Source organism: Dama dama, chromosome 6 (genome assembly GCF_033118175.1).
Source record: "Dama dama isolate Ldn47 chromosome 6, ASM3311817v1, whole genome shotgun sequence".
Classification (NCBI taxonomy): Eukaryota; Metazoa; Chordata; class Mammalia; order Artiodactyla; family Cervidae; genus Dama; species Dama dama.
Genome location: NC_083686.1, coordinates 4,801,607 through 4,822,635, shown reverse-complemented (window position 1 = coordinate 4,822,635; position 21,029 = coordinate 4,801,607). Strand labels below are relative to the sequence as shown.

General features: G+C 42.2%; 1 protein-coding gene across 1 annotated transcript; it reads left to right on the top strand.

Annotated features, from left to right (window-relative positions):
* The first annotated feature begins 1,687 nt into the window (after positions 1–1,687).
* CLRN2 (clarin 2) lies at positions 1,688–11,487 on the top strand. The gene is made up of 3 exons (XM_061145151.1): positions 1,688–1,940; positions 8,076–8,255; positions 11,222–11,487. The coding sequence occupies exons 1-3, from the start codon at positions 1,688–1,690 to the stop codon at positions 11,485–11,487; spliced, it is 699 nt and encodes a 232-aa protein (XP_061001134.1).
* The last annotated feature ends 9,542 nt before the right edge of the window (positions 11,488–21,029 follow it).

Genomic DNA, 21,029 nt, shown 5'->3' with positions numbered 1-21,029 from the left:
TGGGGCCAATCCTGTTTCGTTTTTCACCTTGCTTCTTGCATTCTCCCAGCTCCTCAGCAACTGGGGCAGGGGGGACCCGGGGAGGGGGGCCCACCACATCCACTGGATCACACAGATCACAATTAGTTTTAGGAGCCCTCATTCACCTTTGGAGGCCGGAAATCGCTGATGGCTGTTTCATTTCTTGTTTATTGATATGGCAGGAGATATTTTCATTTCACAGTATGTTGCTCACTACCAGAAGAAAAAAAAAAATTGCTATGTCAAGGTCATTGTAATGAAGAAGCCTTTCAAAGACCTGATCTCCAGCCCCAACCCAGACCTTCAGTTCCCTCAGGAGAGAATGTCTGGAATGGCCCGTCCCCTGCCTGCCACAATGGGTTGCGGCACCAGCAGGGATGAGCCTGGTTCCCTGAACTCCCGTTAGTTAACAGTGCAACCCCCGGAACCCCCTCCAGAGCTCTGAGACCAAAGGAGGAATTTCACCGGGCCACTTCAACCCCACTCTGCCCCCAAACCTATCCAAGTGGCTGTTGCCAGCCTCATGTGAAGTGAAGTTGACATTCGGCAATAGTCTAAAAATTAAAATTTTAAACGCAGAGTATAAGACAGAAGTCAGGGAATATTGCATTCCTTGTGCTTGTAAATGAAAAGAAAGCAGCATATCTTCACTACTGTGTGCTCTGTCTCTCGGTCTTGTCCCACTCCTTGCAACTCCACGGACTGTAGCCCTCCAGGCTCCTCTGTCCGAGGGATGCTCCAGGCAGGAATACTGGAGTGGGTTGCCATTTCCTCCTTCAGGGAATCTCCACTATCAGAAGAGACAAAGACCCCAGCAGGGTGATGGGAGAAGATTATTTGCTAAAACATTAGAAAAACACTTTCCCATTCAGATGACACGACCTATGAGGGATAAAGGGGATTGGGGGGGCGGGGGGCAGGGTGTGTAAGTGTTGGGTCCAGGAGTGTGTGTGTGTGTGTGTGTGTGTGTGTGTGCAAGTGTTGGGTCTAGGCTGCCCCAGCCATCTCAAAGCTGCAATTTTACCCACAGCAGATCCACCCAGTGATAAATTCGAAAATCATAAAGCCTTGCTAACGCATTTCAGTTAAAAGGGTTGAGAACAGAGGTCATTTCATGGTGTTAATAACACTTCTAGTGGTTCTGACAGCAGTGACATTTCAGAGAAAGAAATGCCCAGGCAGGCATCAAAGAGATCAACATCTGATACTGTGCATTGTTGGCAACATTCAAAGGCTACTCTTTCAGTCTTTGTTTTCCTTCTACCGTTTGCATTTTGTGAGCCTGCTTGTTGTCTCTTTAGACTCAGATCTACCTGATTTTGCCTGCTAATAGCTCCTTCGTCATTAAGACAGCCACGGTAGGGTTATTCAAATACTCGAAATGGAGAACAGTTAAACTCTCTGCTGAAACTTTAGTCTAGTGGGAGATATAGGGTTACTTCCTTGGTAACACACTCCTCCACCCTGCAGTCAGGTGAAGACGTCTCTGTAGAGACTTGCCATGTGGTTATAGTAAACCGGGGCTGTGGGCGCAGGTGCTGAGGGGGGACCAGGAGACGCCCCTGAACTCTTGAGCGGGTGTGCTTGGGAGAGCCCGCCCTGGAGCAGGGGATCGCCGTGTCCGGAAGATGCTGGGATCCCCGGGGCATGACCTGCACCCAGCAGCATGCCTGGATGGTTCAAAAAGGCGTGGTACGGGCTGGCTTCTCTGCTCAGCTTCTCCTCCTTCATCCTGATCGTCGTTGCCCTGGCGCTGCCCCGCTGGCTGAGTGGGAAAATCCTCTGTCAGACGGGAGTGGACCTCGTCAACGCCACGGATCCAGAGCTGGTCAAATTCGTCGGGGACATTTACTACGGACTCTTCCGCGGTTGTAAGGTGCGGCAGTGCGGGCTGGGCGGCCGCCAGTCCCAGTTCACCAGTGAGTATACTGCGGCCACAAGAGCTGCTTCAGAACACTTATTTGTAAATGCTTGTATGGGGTGTGTGCACGCGCGCTCCGTCACCGTGTCGAACTCTTTTGCGACCCCGTGGACTGTGGCCCACCCACCAGACTCCTCTGTCCATGGGCTTTTCCAGGCAAGAATACTGGAGTAGGCTTGTCTCTAAATGCAGAATTGAAGAGTTGCTTCAGTCTAAGGCATGATGACAAAATCCACAGTAAGCCAAGGACTTACTCTTGTTCAGCATCAAGAAAAGATCTTTTTTTTTTTTTTTTTGGGTAGGTCTTTGTAGTTTACCTCTATGAATAATCACTATTAATATATCGAGTGCTTACTTGTGTCAGACATTCTATGAAATGCTTTCCATGGCTTGTCTCTGTTAAGCCTTGTAACAAATTTATAAAGAAGGCGCTATTAACATTCCCATTTTGCAGAGGGTTACACGGAGACTTGGAGAGTTTATTACATAACTTGCCTGAGGTCAACCAGCCAGGAAACAGAGTCAGACTTTAGACGCGGGCCCCGCAACTGGGGTGTGCTCAGCCAGTCTGGCCTGTGAGTGTAGACTGCCTGCTGAAATGAGGCTTACACTTCTGTTTATGTTAATATAAAAGCTTCCGATTCTGAGAGAAAGCAAAAGAGCCCTGCATCTGAACACTGGACTCAGACCAGCCGGGTTCAACGCCCTAGCCCGTTGTCTCCTGGCAGGGACAGCTTGGGCACAGCTGCTGTCTGTGAGCGTGAGCGGGTGCTGGCCTGGGCGGCGAGCATCCAGGTCACCGCAGAGCCGCCCCGCGTGAAAATGGAGCAGGAATCCGAGCCCAGCGTGTGAAGGGCCCTCTGGGAAGGAAAAGCCAGCACAAAAAGGCCAATTTTCTGCGTGTCTTCAGAGTGAAACAGATCGCCGGTGGGAACGGTAGCCTACAAATTCATGATTAATCCACATAATGGAAAATCAAGGGAATAAGGAATTTTATTCATTATTTGATTTCTATATGTCAGGATTGTAGTGGAGAAGGAAATGGCAACCCACTCCAGTACTCTTGCCTGGAAAATTCCATGGATGGAAGAGTCTGGTAGGCTACAGTCCACGGGGTTGCAAAGAGTCAGACAGGACTGAGCGACTTCACTTTCTTTCTTTCTTTAGCCAGAGTATCTTCTTAAACATATAAGGAGAGAAAACTGGAACCACTGACAAATAATACAAAGTGGCTTCACTTATATACATGAAGGATATACATATTAAAATTTGTTAGGTCTAGCAATAAAAAAAAAAACTCAGGGAGTATTTATATTTACCCAGAAATTAAATCGGACAAGGGATACTGAAAAAAATACTAGGTCTTTTAAGAATATGAGGGGATAAAATATATCAGCAAAGCTGATTGACTTTGCTATACAGCAGAAACTAGCAACCACATTGTAAAGCAACTATACTCCAATAAAATGTAATAAAAGATTACATGAAAAGCTGAAAACACATTTAAGATAAATAAATATAGCAAAGAAATAGGACAAGCTAAAAGGAAATGCTGACAACTGTGTGCACTACTTGGTTCTGAGCTGGGTCCGTTTACTGCAAAGGACATCGCTAGGATAATTGATGGAACTTGAACCAGGCGTCAGGATTACAGCAGTCATATGCCAGTGTTAACCTAATGATTTTGATAGTTGTATCACGGTTGTCAACGAGAATGCCCTTTTTGAGGAAATTGCCCTTGAAGTACTCAGGGTTGAAGGAGCTATGTACCGTCAAATGGTTCAGGGGGAAAAAAAATTATTGGTAGCATTAAGGTTATTTCAAAACCACTTATACAAAAACAAAAAATTAAGTGGGAGATGGCACAATTTTTTAAACAGTTGTAGATAATTTGCAAAATTTTTATTCTATATTGGATATTCTCAACATCAGAAGTGAGTCTCACTACCTTTAGTAAAAGGTGAAAGATTTATATGATTTGAAGAGAAACCAGCGTATATTTCTCGCTACCTTTAGATGTACAGCTCCTAGAGCCAACATCACCTCCCTGTGTGAGGTACCTAGGGGGTGCATCAGAGTCCACCTCCCCCAAGACAGAATCAGGATTTACCTGCTACTATCCATAGAAACTAAAAAAAAAAATCCTGCTCCTAGGGCCTGTGTGCAGATCAGAATTGGGGGGTGGGTGTGAAAGTGCTTTGTAAACTGGAGTAGGAAGGTTTGGTTAGGTCTCGTAAGACAAACAGCCTCCATTCCCACCTTCATAGGGGTCTCCCCTAGAGTCACCCAGGAAGGTCAATTTCCAAATCAACCAGGGAGTAAAGCAAAGAGCTATATATATAGGATGGCTTCCCAGGTAGTTCAGCAGTAAAGAATCTGCCTGCCGATGCAGGAGACTCAAGAGACCTCGGGTTCAATCCTTGGTTAGGGAAGATAGATCCCCTGGAGAAGGAAATGGCAACCCACTCTAGTATTCTTCCTTGGGAAATCCCGTGGACAGAGGAACCTGGTGGGCTACAGTCCATGAGGTTGCAAAGAGTTGGAACAACTGAGCAACTAAACACACATATAAGCACTCATATATGCAGCACAATCATGATTAAGATCCTTGTTTATACCCAGACTTTCTGAAATAAAAGCAAAATAGCCTAAGCATTTGAGTGGAAAGAAAGAGACAGATGCTCATTTAGCCGCATTCACATATTCAGCCATATTGTAGAGTATTTGTGGGCCTGGCATTTGAGAAAAACAGGGATGAGCTAAACAGAGGCCTGTCTGCCTCCAGAAGCTTTCCATCTGGGAAAGAGAAAGGCAGTAAGTGATCCCTGAGCAGTGACACATTACTGTCACAAGCTTCCTTCTTAGTTCATTTCCTTCAGCTATTTCTGTGCTGGAGAAGAGATCTTACTTATGCCCATCTAACTGACGAGGAAACTTAGGATCAGAGAAACCGATAAGGGAAATAGTTTCTGAAAAAGCAGCTGGTGTGGTGCCTGAAAGGTAGTATGTGCTTGATCATTTTCAATTTGCTGGGGCCCTCATCATCTCTCACCCTCAAACATTCCGTCCACAGCCAGACCTGGAGCTGACTTCAGATCTCACACTTTTCTTATTTCTGTCTATTTTAGATAACAGTCCTCTCTCAGATGTGTCTTTTGCAAATATTTTCTCCTGTTCAGGGACCGTGTTGTTGTTTTTTTGACACTGTCTTTCACAGGGCAGAATTCTTTCCATTTTAATGAAATCTAATGTATCAATCATTTATTTTTTGCCTTGTTAGGGGTAAAAAAGACCTCTGGACTTCTCTCAGATATTAAAAATTATATAATACTTAGGTAATTATGTAATTTGAGATGCTAATATGTGGATTAATCACTTCTGATTAATTAAAAAGCAAGGCAGCTTTTATATGTACACAATAAGAATATTTATTCAAATTCAGGACTTGCCTGGTGGTTCAAGAGCTAAGACTCAACATTCCCAATGCAGGGAGCAGCTAAAGATGGAAGATCCCACATGCTGAAATGAAGATCTGACGCAGCCAATAAATAATACATTTCTTTTTTAAAAAGGAATATTCAAATTCAAAATAAAGCTTCTAGAATTTCAGCTATGCTAGAACTAAAATTTTATATCTTTGCTTATCCAAGTTATCTGATTTTCCTGCTATGCTCTGTGTGTGTATGTGCTAGGTGTTTTCAGTCATGTCTGACTCTGTGACCCCATGGACTATGGCCCGCCAAGCCTGTCTGTCCATAGGATTCTCCAGGCAAGAATACTGGACTGGGTCACCATGCCCTCCTCCAGGGGATCTTCCCAACCCAGGGATCGAGCCTGCATCTCTTACGTCTCCTGCATTAGCAGGTAGGTTCTTCACCACCAGTGCCACCTGGGAAGCCCCCACATCACTTCATATGCCCCAAAATGCCCTCGCCCATCATAGTAATTGGTTATTTCTCAATTTTGTATTAAACCAAATCTGGAGATGGTTTCATATCATTACATGGATATGATTAATTCTTTTCAAAAGCTATATTGTGTGGATTGTGCTTTAATTAATTAAATCAGTCTCCTACTGATTCATGGGCTTCCCAGGTGGTTCAGTGGTAAAGAATCTGCCTGCCAGTGCAGGAGATGCAGGAAACCTGGGTTCTATCCCTGTGTTGGGAAGATTCCCCTAGAGGAGGAAATGGCAACCCATTCCAGTATCCTTGCATGGGAAATTTCACGGACAGAGGAGCCTAGCGGGCTACAGTCCGTGGGGTCGAAAAGAGTCGGACAGAACTCAGCACAGCACCGATTCGTAGTTTCGTTTCTCTCCAACCTTTTGCTACTTTAATGAATATCTGATACACACACACACACACACACACACACATATAGCTTTAAGCACATGTGGGAGTGCTTTTCCTAGAAGTGAAATTGCTATGAGACATGCTGCCAAATTCTTCTCAAACAAAGTTGTATGAATTAATATCACTACCAGGTTTGACAGCATCTCCTTCCCTATACCTTCATTAATGCTGTATATTAGTGAACCTTTGATCTTTGCCAATCACATAAGTGATGATTTTCTATTTTAAGTGTTTGGTGAGGATTATTATGCTGGTCATATGTCCTAAGGATTGCGTGAGCAAGTAAGGAGATAAGGAAACGATTAGGTAATCAGGCACAAGCTACCACGTTTGGAATGAAAAAAAAAAATGCTGAGAGTTTGCAATAAAAAATAAAAAACTAAAGGACACCAAGATATAAGGAATGGAAATGAAAATGAGAAGCCCTACAGGGGAAAGTCCCATGGGAAGGAGTTCATGTTCCAGGGTAAACCTTCTCAGGCCGAGGAGATAACTGCATGGAGATAAATACACATGGAAATACAGAACTAAAAGGAAAATTAGATCAGAACTAAAGATGTAACTGTGGTGTGTCTGGAAACCTCTGAGTGGAAAGGACAGTTTAAAGGGTGTGAGATCAAAATTCTTGTTCTCAGACTTGGCAGACGCCAGCCTTCTCTGAATAAAAATGGGCAGGTGAACCAGCAAAGGAGCGAGGGGATGAGGTCAGGCAGAAAGTGGAGCCAGGAAAGCTCTGAGTCCTGGATCTCAATTGGGATGAGAGATGGGCTGGTCTGTTTGGTGCCAAGTAGTGAAGCAGGGAGGCGGGAGTGCACAGGATGGCCCCAGGTTAGACCAGGAGGTGTTCAGTAGAAACCTCGGAGTAGTTGCAGAGGAAGGGGTTTGCCCAGGTGTTTTTATTTATTTATTTATTTTAGCTTTCATCATTTTATTTTTTTTAAGTCTTTATTGAATTTATTACATCATTGCTTCTGTTTTATGTTTTATTTTTCTGGACATGAGGCATGTGTGATCTTGGCTCCCCTGGCCAGGCATTGAACCTGCACCTCCTGAACTGGAAGGTCAAGTCTTAACCTACTGGACCACCAGGGAAGTCCCCGCTTTCATTGTTTTAAATCATTCATATATATATATAGTGACTACATATATATATATATATATATATAGTGACTCTAAGCTCTATATACCATGTAGTGTATAGGACTATGGGCCTTCCCTGGTACCTCAGAGAGGAAAGAATCTGCCTGCAGTGCATGAGACCTGAGTTCGATCCCTGGGTTGGGAAGATCCCCTAGAGAAGGAAATGGCACCCTGCTCCAGTATTCTTGCCTGGGAAATCCCATGCACAGAGGAGCCTGGTGGGCTACAGTCCATGGGATTGCAAAAGATATGGACAAACAACAAGACTCTGACCCTGATGAAAGCTTTGTGATCGGCCTTCTTAGACTGCTTCTTGTGCCAGGCTCCTTTGCTAAAGAGACACCCCCTGAGGCTTGTGTGGATCAACTCACACCAGATCCCAGAGCCGCAAGGCCATTGCAGCTTAAACACCTAGCTGGGGCATGTTCTGATTTTGCATCCACCCCAAGGAAGTGAAGGTTGCTGGCCAACGGAGAAGGGGTAAATTTATCTGGGAAGACTCTTGCTTTGTGGAAGCCCAGTGCTCGCTGCCTTGCCCTCACTCCGCCATGCTAACGCTTTCATGGTAAGCAGTCTGGGCCGTGTACCCTCGAGCTGCGCTCTGAGGCTGACATGTTGGCTGTGTCTTGTCTCTGCAGTCTTCCCACACCTGGTGAAGGAGCTCAACGCGGGCCTCCACGTCACGATTCTGCTGCTCCTCTTCTTGGCCTTGGCACTGTCTCTGGTCAGCATGGGCTTCGCCATTCTCAACATGATTCAAGTTCCATACCGGGCAGTCAACGGCCCCGGGGGCATCTGTCTATGGAATGTTCTTGCAGGTAAGGGAGGCCCCATGGGGAGAGAGATTCCTGCCCATGCCATCAGGAAGCTGAGTTCCAAGCAGGTGGGCAGAAGGTGTGAAGGAATGAAAATACCCCACCTCAAGCTTCACTTCCCTGGGTCTGTTACCTTCTTGATGGGCACCAGTGTCCTTCTTACTAAAGTTGAAGACTAGCTGTCATCATGAAAAATCAGGTCTTAGTGTGTATGAGAGGCTGAGGACTTGGAGCAGCAAGGTTGAGATGAGAGATAAGGGAAGACAGAGAGATGGGGTGGAGAGGTGGGGCCCCTGGGACCAGTGGCAGGGGAGCTGCTGCCATGATGCTGGAGGAACCTCACAAAGAACAGAGGAGAAGGAACCTGGCGGGCTCACAGTCCTTATTTTCTGTAACCCTCACAACCTCCCTATGTTTGTTGTTGTTCAGTAGCTAAGTTGTGTCTGACTCTTTGGGACACCATGGACCACAGCCTACCAGGCTCCCCTGTCCTTCGCTATCTTCTGAAGTTTGCTCAAATTCATGCCCATAGAGTCCATGGTGCTATCCAACCATCTCATCCTCTGCCACTTCCTTCTCCCCCTGCCTTCAATCTTCCCCAGCATTAAGGTCTTTTCCAGTGAGTCACCTCTGTGCATCAGGTGGACAAAGTGTTGGAGCTTCAGCATCAGTCCTTCCAATGAATATTCAGGGCTAATTTCCCTTAGGATTGACTAGTTTGATCTCTTTGCAGCCCAAGGGACTCTGCCATATTATTAGACCCATAGTTATAAATGAAGAACCTGAAGCTCAGAGACATTAAAAGATGCACTGAAAGACACATAGTCATGAGTAATAGAGGCAAGATTCTGAACCAGGTATTACTGAGTCTAAGCCTTTTGTCTTTTCATTAATCCATGGTGTCATCTATGACCACCATGACCTATTTTCCAAGACAAAACCCAAGTCAAAAGATATGTGTAAGTGTGTGCAGGTGTGTTGATTTAGGAGCGTATCTGATATATAGAAATTAATTCACCTTTAGTTCAGCACTGAAAAAAATCACCTGTAATGAAAGTAACAAAATCCCAAGAATGATTTCAGAAAATCCAGGCCAAATGGTGAAGGTGCCCTGATGTCAATAACCCCTCACTACCTCACTACCTTATACAGGATGACCAGCAAGTATAAAAACAAGTAATGTTGGTTTTCTCCACTTTATAAAAAAAAGAAGAAGGCAAAATTGAAGGCAAAGGGAGGAGACGACAGAGGATGAAACGTTTAGATACCATCACTGACTCAATGGACCTGAATTTGAGCAAACTTCAGGAGATAGTGAAGGACAGAGGAGACTAGTGTGCTGCCCTCCATGGGGTTGCAAAGAGCTGGACATGACTTAGGGACTGAACAATGACAATAATGTTGGTTTATCATGCATTAGAACCTAATGTCAGTAAATCAGTTATTACATACTTGCCTATATTTGCAGACGGTGACCATCCTGTAGAATTTCTTATAAACATGGCTCACTCCCATATAGACTTGCATATCTCTGCCTGAATTCTCACAGTGACTGGCATGTAGAAAGTGTTCAATATCACTCTTTAAATAATGCTTATCTAGGTCAATTTCCTTCCTTCTTGAGGCAGTGCTCTCAAGCTCAGACTATTTTTAAGAAGGCAATTTGACAAAACTTGATTCTCAAAAGGCATAAAAATATGAATAACCTTTGATTAAACAACCCCAAGCCGTCATTTATGCTAAGGAAATAACTGGAAAAGAGCACAAAAATATACATTAAAAGGTGTTTCCTGCTGCACTTTATAATATCAAAAATTAGAAGCAATCTAGAAATCCAGAAATTAAGTCACCCTTAATTAAACTTAATTAAGTGTGTGACTGGAATGAAGCATCATAGACCAATTTAATGTGGTGCTGTAACAGAATATTTAGCAACATGGAAAAAAATATTCAAGTTAGAAAAAAATCAAGTGTAAAACAGTAGGAGTACCATAAAACTAATTCTGTTAAAAAGAGAGAAACGTAAAGAAATAAATTAAAATGTTCCAAGTGTTTTTATTTGACTTTTAGGGGGAAAAGCAAATTTGTGTTTTTATTGTTATGATTTTCTTGGATGTCCAAGTTTTTTTTTCAAGGAAAGAATGATAATCTAAAGAAAGAGAATAATAAATGTGTTTTTAAAATATTAATTAAAATCAGGGTAGGAGAAAAGTTGAGCGAAAGAGAGAGAGATGGGGAGAGAGAGAGAAACAGAGAGAACCCGGAAGGTCTAAGTCCAAAGCAACAGGTAGGGAAAGACATGAAGTCTTCCCCTCTCTCCTCTCCTTTCCTCCTTCTCTTATCTTTTCTAAGCTTGGAAGGAGGATATTAAAGAGGAGAGAACCGTCTAGCCCTCTGTTGATCCTCCAGTCTGCCCCATAAGATGCTCTTGCATCTTTCCTTATAGCCCTCAGGGTCTGCATACACGGGCTGCATTAGTTAGAGATGGAGCGTATCCAACGTGGCTAAGTGCCCTTCACTGGGTAAAGGAAAAATTAAAGGGCTTGAGATTCAAAGTTGATCTGATAGGAAGCTTATTCCCACACTTCTTGCCCCTCACACAGTGAACTATCTGCTGCTTTTAAAAGCAAATTAAAATTTGTGTCACCCTCAGAATGTTTTAAGGGGCTTCCCTGGTGGCTCAGTGGTAAAGAATCCGCCTGCCAATGCAGGAAACCTGGGTTTGATCCTCAGGTTGGGAAGATCTCCTGGAAGAAGAAATAGCAACCTGCTCCAGTATTCTTGCCTGGAAAAATCCCATGAACAGAGGAGCCGGGCAGGCTACAGTCCATGGGATCACAAAGAGTCGGACACAGCCAAGCAACTTAAACTCCAAAAGTGTTGCTTGTGCCCAGAAAAGCCACCTCAGTTCTAGAAGCCGAACTGCAGAAAAAGGGGCTGTGTATGAGGGTGTACTTGATTGGTTTCAGGTGGAGTCGTGGCCTTGGCCATCGCCAGCTTCATGACCTCGGTAAAATTTCACGACCTGACAGAACGAATTGCCAACTTCCAGGAGAAGCTCTTTCGCTTCGTGGTGGTGGAGGAACAGTATGAGGAGTCCTTCTGGATCTGTGTGGCCAGCGCCTCAGCCCACGCCACTAACCTGGTTGTGGTGGCCATCAGTCAGATCCCCCTGCCGGAGATCAAGGCCAAGATCGAAGAGGCCACAGTCACGGCAGAGGACATCTTGTATTAATGACCTGCACCTAAAACCAGTTTTTGGTGTGAGTGGAAACCTCCCTTTTCTTTTTCCAGGTTTCACAGTCCAGAATGTCTGTGCTACTGGCAGAAAGAAGAAGGAAGTGGAAGGAGGGAGGGTAGTACGTGCACCAGAAAAGAAAACTTTCTGAATTTCTAGCATCTCTGTACTTCTTTCTCACTGACCTTGGAGTTAGAGACTCTGCCACTTGCCACCTGTCTGTGATGCTGGATGATTCAATTAATACCTATAAAATGGGAATATTAATGACCTTGCAAGGTTATAATGAGATTTTTTTTGTTGTTCAGTCACTAAGTCGCGTCTGACCCTTTGCAACCCCATGCACTCCAGCATGCCAGGCTTCCCTGTCCTTCACTGTCTCCTGGAGTTTGCTTAAATTCATGTCCATTGAGTTGGTGATGCATCCACCCATCTCATCCTCTGTTGCTCCCTTCTCCCACCTTCAATCTTTCCCAGCAATCAGTGTCTTTTCCAGTAAGTTGGCTCTTCACATCAGGTGGACAAAGTATTGGAAATTCAACTTCAGCATCAGTCCTTCCAATGAATATTCAGGGTTCATTTCCCTTAGGATTGACTGGTTTGATCTCCTTGCTGTTCAAGGGATTCTCAAGAGTCTTCAACACCACTGTTTGAAAGCATGAGTTCTTTGGTATTCAGCCTTCTTTATGGTCCAACTATCACATCTCTACATGACTACTGGAAAAAACGTACCTTTGACTATATAGACCTTTGTCAGCAAAGTGATGTTACATGCATGATAGTGTTGCCAGCCTTTGTATACTGGCTGGCACCCTGTACATATAAGACACTACACATTCCAGGAAATGTCTAGAGACTCTTGGTATATTCCACTCAATACTAGGAAAAATGCTAAGGGGAAGATGATAATATGCCTGACCTCCAGAGACACTTAGTCTTTGCACAGGACACAGGAATCAGAGAGCAACAATAACAGTAGGAATGAAAATAACCACCCTTCTTTGGGGGCTTGCCTTGTGGCTTAGCTGGTAAAGAAGCCACCTGCAATGCAGGAGACCTGGGTTTGATCCCTGGGTTGGGAAGATCCTCTGGAGAAGGGTAAGTCTACCCACTCCAGTATTCTGGCCTGGAGAATTCCCTGGACTGGCTACAAAGAGTCGGACATGACTGAGCGACTTTCACTTTCACTTTTCACTCTTCTTTGGAGTGGCTACTGCCTACAGTTCTAAAAGTTTTACATACAGTAAGTCATTAGGTCCTCAGCACAAGTTTGTTGGTATAGTACTACTTAAGTCCCATTTCAAAGATGAAGAAACTAAGGCATAAAGAGGTCGGATCACTTGCCAAGGAGGGAAGTCTGAAGCCAAAGGGTACATGTTTAACCACTTGGCTAATCTGATGTTCGGTGTATAAACAATCACAGGACAATGGGATCAGTGTTATAACAGCATATGGAGAAAGGACCCAACAAGGAGTTCATGCTTCAGGAGGGGATGCAGTGTGTGTCCCAGAGTTGACACTCGATCTGAACTTTGAAAGAAGAGGAGACTTTTTCCAGTGGTAAAGGAAGCAAGGTTGGAGAAGGATTCCAGGTCAAGTCAGTAATGATAAGGAGGCACGACATATGACATTACAAGTGTTAAGTGTGTTAGCCACTCAGTCCTATCTGACTCTTTGCAATTCCATTGACTGGATCCCCCCAGGCTCCTCTGTCCATGGGATTCTCCAGACAAGAAGAATACTGGAGTGGGTTGCCATGCCCTTACAAAGGGGACTTGAAAGTATGTGAATGCCCAGCAGGGTTAGAATATTGCTCTAATGCAGCTGTTGGACAAACCCAGATGCTTTGTATTAGGTTTTCCTAAGTGGTGCTGTGATGATGGTTAATTTTATGTGTCAACTTGGCTAGGACATGGTACAGAGATATTGGAGAAACACTACTCTAAACACTGTTGTGAAGGTATTTGTGGGGTGGGGGGGCGGGGAATGGGGTTAAACAGTAGATTTTCAGGAAAGCAGATTGCCCTCCATAATGTGGGATGGTCTCATCCAATCAGTTGAAGGCCCTAAGAAAGAAACTGACTCCTCCAAGGGAGAGGGAATTCTGCCAGCAAACTTCCACTGGACCCAAATTGCAACTCTTCCCTCGGTCTTCAGACTGCCAGCTTACCCTATAGATTCTGGATTTGCCAGTCTCCACAGTCATGGGAGCCAATTCCTTGTAATATCACTCTCTCGCTCTCTCTCATACACACAGACACACACAAATACATACAGACACACATACAAAGACACACACACACATCCTATTGGTCCTGTTTCTTTGGCACATGCCTCTAGTATACAACTGTTCGTTGTTGTTCAGTAACTAAGTCATGCCTGACTCTTTGTGACCCCATGAACTGCAGCACACCAGTCTCCTCTGTCCTTCACCATCTCACGGAGTTTGCTCAAACTCATGCCCATTGAGTCAGTGATGCCATCCAACCATCTCATCCTCTGCCACCCCCTTCTGTTGCCTTCAGTCTTTCCCAGCATCAAGGTCTTTCCCAAGAGTCAGCTCTTCACATCTAGTGGCCAAAGTATTGGAGCTTCAGCTACAGCAACAGTCCTTCCAATAAGTATTCAGGGTTGGTTTCCTTTAGGGTTGACTGGGTTGATCTCCTTGTAGTCCAAGGGACTCTCAAGAGTCTTCTGCAGCACCCCAATTGCAAAGCATCAGTTCTTTGGCACTCAGCCTTCTTTATGTTCCAACTCTCACATTGTACATGACTACTGGAAAAACACAACTCTGTTAACTCTATTAATTCATTTTCCCACTATGCCAGCTGGGGTGAATCCTTTCCCAGCCCTTCTGTCTTTGTGCCAGGTAAAAGTTATCCCCCCCTGCCCCCTGCAGATTAGCTTCCACTAAAATTACACCTGATATGGACTCACCCTACTTCTGTTAACAATGAGACTCAGAAAGTTTCCATGCAATCTCTTCTAATTGCTTGTGATTCCCTCTGTGTCCTGCCCATTTTAACCCTCTGTACCCACCCCAGACACAACTGCAGTCCTACTTAGCGGACTATTGTTACTCATCAAATATGTAGAATGGTGCACGATGGAAGGAAGAGAAAACGTGATAGGAGATGCATCCAAAAGATAGAAGCAGCTGCAGTGATGTCTTGAAAACAGTGGGAAAGTCAATGTTCTATCAAGTTTAACATGAAGTCCTGTGGACAGTTCTTTACAATCAATAACATAAAAACAAAATTTGGGCAACAGTTTATATGATAAACATCTGAGGGTCATGGAACATATATTCATTCATTGAACAAGTGCTGAAGTTTCTGCAAGTAGAGCAGTGAACAGACAAAACTTCCTGCCCCTGCAGAGATTTTGTTCTCTGAGCAGCTGTGGTTGGGTGGGTGTTGGTGATTGGTGACTCATCTGTGACAGCTTGTGAGCTCCCAAAAAATGCCAGCCTAAGCCTTAGCTTTCACCCTGATCAGACTCAGGTCTGTGCAGACTCTCAGGTGGTGGAAGAGTGAATTTGGTTTTGCTTCTAATAGTAGAATTACCTTATCAAGATGGCAACCTTGATCAAGATCCATCTGCTCCATGGTGTCAAAGGGCAGGCTTTTGTGTGAGTGTGTATTTTTTCAGTGACAGAATCTACAGCTTTCCAAAAGATTTCAGAAGTGTCTATAACACGCTAAAATTTTCAAACCCTGGTCCACCAGGCAGTGACCTCCATGCTGCTGGAGATAGTCACGTTTGGTCTGAAAGGTGTCTCTCAGGGATATCACAGAAGAGCTTCCTATATGGAAGGTACTGAGTTTTGTTAGGAGTGAGGGGAGGAGGAAAGGAGACAATACATGTCTGAGCCACAGTGCACTCACATGAGACTCAAAGGTACAGAGAAAGTATCGCTCCTTTATTCTTACCATAGTTAATCTGGTCATTTTATGAGTCAAGAAAAAAATAATAAATGCCTAATTCAGTTTATTATTTTTCTTGAAGACTTGAATATTACATTTTTTAAATTTTTTTACTTTTTAAATTAAATTTATTTATTTTAATTGGAGGCTAATTACTTTACAATATTGTAGTGGTTTGTGCGATACATTGACATGAATCAGCCATGGGTATACATCTGTTCCCCATCCTGAAACCCCTCCCAGCTCCCTCCCCATCCAATCCCTCAGGGTCATCCCAGTGCACCAGCCCTGAGCACCCTTTCTCATGCATTGAACCTGGACTGGTGATCTGTTTCACATATGATAATATACATGTTTCAATGCTAGTCTCTCAAATCATCCCACCCTAGCCTTCTCCCACAGAGTCCAACAGTCTGTTCTTTACATCTGTGTCTCTTTTGCTGTCTCACATATAGGGTCATCATTACCATCTTTCTAAAATCCATAGATATGCCTTAATATACTGTATTGGTGTTTTTCTTTCTGGCTTATTTCACTCTGTATAATAGGCTCCAGTTTCATCCACTTCATTAGAACTGATTCAAATGCATTCTTTTTAATAGCTGAGTAATATTCCATTGTGTATATGTACCACAGGTTTCTTATCCATCCGTTTGCTGATGGGCATCTAGGTTGCTTCCATGTCCTGGCTATTATAAACAGTGCTGTGATGAACATTGGAGTACACGTGTCTCTTTCAATTCTGGTTTCCTCAGTGGGTATGCCCAGCCATGGAATTGCTGGGTCATATGGCAGTTCTATTTCCCGTTTTTTTAAGGAATCTCCACACTGTTCTCCATAGTGGCTATACTAGTTTGCATTCCCACCAACAGTGTAAGAGGGTTGGTTCCCTTTACTCCACACCCTCTCAAGCATTTATTGTTTGTAGACTTTTTGATAGCAGCCATTATGACCAGCATGAGTTGGTACCTCATTGTGGTTTTGATTTGCATTTTCTTCTTTAGAGAAATGTCTGTTTAGTTCTTTGACCCATTTTTTGATTGGGTCATTTATTTTTCTGGAATTGAACTACAGGAGCTGCTTGCATATTTTTGAGATTAATTCTTTGTCAGTTGCTTCATTTGCTACTATTTCCTCCCATTCTGAAGGCTGTCTTCACCTTGCTTATAGTTTCCTTCATTATGTAAAAGCTTTTAAGTTTAATTAGGACCCATTTGTTTATTTTTGCTTTTATTTCCATTACTCTGGGAGGTGGATCACAGAGGATCCTGTTGTGATTTATGTCAGGGAATATTTTGCCTATGTTTCCCTCTAGGAGTTTTATAGCTTCTGGTCTTACGTTTAGATCATTAATCCATTTTGAGTTTATTTTTTGTGTATGGTGTCAGAAAGTGTTATAGGTTCATTCTTTTACAAGTGGTTGACCAGTTTTCCCAGCACCACTTGTTAAAGAGATTGTCTTTCTCCATTGTATATTCTTGCCACATTTGTCAAGGATAAGGTGTCCATAGGTACATGGATTTATCTCTGGCCTTTCTATTTTGTTCCATTGATCTATATTTCTGTCTTTGTGCCAGTACGATACTGTCTTGATGACTGTGGCTTTGTAGTAGAGCCTGAAGTCAGGCAGGTTGATTCCTCCAGCTCCATTCTTCTTCCTCAAGATTGTTTTGGCTATTCGAAGTTTTTTGTATTGCCATACAAATTGTGAAATTATTTGTTCTAGTTCTCTGAAAAATAGTGTTGGTAGCTTGATAGGGATTGCATTGAATCTATAGATTGCTTTGCTAATATACTCATTTTCACTATATTGATTCTTCTGATCCATGAGCATGGTATATTTCTCCATCTATTCGTGTCATCTTTGATTTCCTTCATCAGTGTTTTATAGTTTTCTATACATAGGTCTTGTGTTTCTTTAGGTAGATTTATTCCTAAGTGTTTTGTTCTTTTTGTTGCAATGGTGAATGGAATTGTTTCCTTAACTTCTCTTTCTGTTTTATCATTGTTAGTGTATAGGAATGCAAGGGATTTCTGTGTGTTAATGTTATATCTTGCAACTTTACTATATTCATTGATTAGCTCTAGTAATTTTCTGATGGAGTCTTTGAGGTTTTCTATGTAGAGGATCATGTCATCTGCAAACAGTGAGAGTTTTACTTCTTCTTTTCCAATCTGGAATCCTTTTATTTCTTTTTCTTCTCTGATTGCTATGGCTAAAACTTCTAAAACTATGTTAAATAGTAGTGGTGAGAATGGGCACCCTTGTCTTGTTCCTGACTTTAGGGGAAATGCTTGAGGATAACATTTGCTGTGGGTTTTTCATATATGGCTTTTATTATGTTGAGGTATGTTCCTTCTATAACTGCTTTCTGGAGGGTTTTATCATAAATGGATGTTGAAATTTGTCAAAGACTTTCTCTGCATCTATTGAGATAATCATATTGTTTTTATCTTTAAATTTGTTAATGTGGTGTATCACAATGATTGATTTGTGAATACTGAAGAATCCTTGCATCCCTGGGATAAAGCCCACTTGGTCATGATGTATGATCTTTTTAATATGTTGTTGGATTCTGTTTGCTAGAATTTTGTTAAGGATTTTTGCATCTATGTTCATCAGTGATATTGGCCTGTAATTTTCTTTCTTTCTTTCTTTCTTTTTTTTTGTGGCATCTTTGTCTGGTTTTGGTATTAGAGTGATGGTGGCCACATAGAATGAGTTTGGAAGTTTACCTTCCTCTGAAATTTTCTGGAAGAGTTTGAGTAAGATAGGTGTTAGCTCTTCTCTAAATTTTTGGTAGAAGTCAGCTGTGAAGGCATCTGGTCCTGGACTTTTTGTTTATTGAAAGATTTCTGATTACAGTTTTGATTTCCATGCTTGTGATGGGTCTGTTAAGATTTCCCATTTCTTCCTGATTCAATTTTGGAAGGTTATACTTTTCTAAGAATTTGTCCATTTCTTCCAAGTTGTTCATTTTATTGGCATATAGTTGTTGATAGTAGTCTCTTATGATCCTTTGTATTTCTGTGTTGTCTGTTGTGATTTCCCCATTTTCATTTCTAGTTTTGCTGATTTGATTCTTCTCCCTTTTTTCTTGATGAGTCTGACTAATGATTTGCTATTTCATTTATCTTCTTAAAGAACCAGCTTTTAGCTTTGTTGATTTTTGCTATTGTCTCCTTTGTTTCTTTTTCATTTATTTCTGCCTTAATTTTTATGATTTCTTTCCTTCCACTAACCCTGGGGTTCTTCATTCCTTCCTTTTCTAGTTGCTTCAGGTGTAGAGTTGGTTTATTTATTTGATTTTTCTCTTGTTTTTGTTTCTTATTTGTTTTTCTCTTGTTTTCTTGTATGGCTATAAATCTTCCCCTTAGCAGTGCTTTTACTGAATTCCATAGGTTTGGGGTTGTTGTGTTTTCATTTTCATTCGTTTCTACGCATATTTTTATTTTTATTTTTTTGATTTCTTCTGTGATCTGTTGGTTATTCACAAAGTTGTTATTTAGCCTCCATATGTTGGCATATTTAATAGGTTTTGTTTTTGTTTTTGTTTTACTGTAGTTTACATCTAATCTTACCACATTGTGATCAGAAAATATGTTTGGAATGATTTCAATTTTTTTGAATTTACCAAGGCTATATTTATGGCCCATGATGTGATCTATCCTGGAGAAGATTGCATGTGCACTTGAGAAAATGGTAAATTTCATTGTTTTGTGGTGAAATATCCTATAGATATCAATTAGGTCTAACTGGTTCATTGTATCATTTAAAGTTTGTGTTTCCTTGCTAATTTTGCTTAGTTAATCTGCCCATAGGTGTGAGTGGGGTATTAAAGTCACCCACTATTATTGTGTTACTGTTAATTTCCTCTTTCATACTTGCTAGTGTTTGCCTTACATGTTGTGGTGCTCCTATGTTGGGTGCATATATATTCATAACTCTTATGTCATCTTCTTGGATTGATCCTTTGATCATTATGTAGTGTCCTTCTTTGTCTCTTTTCACGGCCTTTATTTCAAAGTCTATTTTATCTGACATGAGTATTGCTACTCCTGCTTTCTTTTGGCTTCCATTTGCATGAAATGTCTTTTCCAGCCCTTCCCTTTCAGTCTGTATGTGTCCCTTGTTTTGAGGTGAGTCTCTTGTAGACAGCATATATAGGGGTTTTGTTTTTGTATCCATTCAGCCAGTCTTTGTCTTTTGGTTGGGACATTCAACCCATTTACATTTAAGATAATTATTGATAAGTATGATCCCATTGCCATTTATTTTGTTGTTTTGGGTTTGAGTTTATAAACCTTTTCCGTGTTTCCTGTCTAAGAAGATCCTTTAGCATTTATTGGAAGGTGGTTTGGTGGTGCTGAATTCTCTCAGCTTTTGCTTGTCTGTAAAGCTTTTGATTTCTTCTTCATATTTGAATGATATCCTTGATGGGTACAGTAATCTGGGTTGTAGGTTTTTCTCTTTCATCACTTTAAGTATGTCCTGACATTCCCTTCTGGCCTGAAGAGTTTCTTCTGAAAGGTCAGCTGTTATCCTTATGGGAATCCCCTTGTGTGTTATTTGTTGTTTTTCCCTTGCTGCTTTTAATATGTTCTTTGTGTTTGATCTTCATTAATTTAATTAATATGTGTCTTGTGGTGTTTCACCTTGGGTTTATCCTGTTTGGGACTCTCTGGATTTCTTGGACTTGGATGATTATTTCCTTCCCCATTTTAGGGAAGTTTTCAACTATTATCTCCTCAAGTATTTTCTCATGACCTTTCTTTTTGTCTTCTTCTGGGACTCCTATGAGTCAAATGTTGGGGCATTGTCAAAAGTTTGACATTGTCCCAGGGGTCTCTGAGGTTGTCCTCATTTCTTTTAATTCTTTTTTTTTTCTTTTTTCCCCTATGCTTCATTTATTTCCATCATCCTATCTTCCCCACACTTATCCTACCTTCTGCCTCAGTTATTCTATTGTTGGTTCCTTCCAGAGTGATTTTGATCTCAGTTATTGCATTATTCATTAATTATTGACTCTTTTTAAATTTCTTCTAGGTCCTTGTTAAACATTTCTTGCATCTTCTCAATCCTTGTCTCCATACTATTTATCTGTAATTCCATTGGTTTTCAAGATTTGGGATCATTTTTACTATCATTATTCTGAATTCTTTTTCAGGTAGACTCCCTATCTCCTCCTCTTTGGTTTGGTTTGGTGGGCATTTATCATGTTCCTTTACCTGCTGAATATTTCTCTGCCTTTTCATCTTGTTTAGATTGCTGTGTTTGGGGTGGCCTTTCTGTATGGTGGAAGTTTGTGGTTCCTCTCTATTGAGGAGGTTTCTCCCTGTGGGTGGGGTTGGACAAGTGGCTTGTGAAGGTTTCTTGGTTAGGGAAGCTTGTGTTGGTGTTCTGGTGGGTGGAGCTGGATCTCTTCTCTCTGGAGTTCAATGAAGTGTCCAGTAGTGAGTTCTGAGGTGTCTGTGGGTTTGGTGTGACTTTTGGGTGCCTGTATTTTAATGCTCAGGGTTATGTTCCTACATTGTTAGAGAATTAGCATGGTATGTCTTGCTCTGAAACTTGTTGGCTCTTGTGTGGAGCTTGGTTTCAGTGTAGGTATGGAG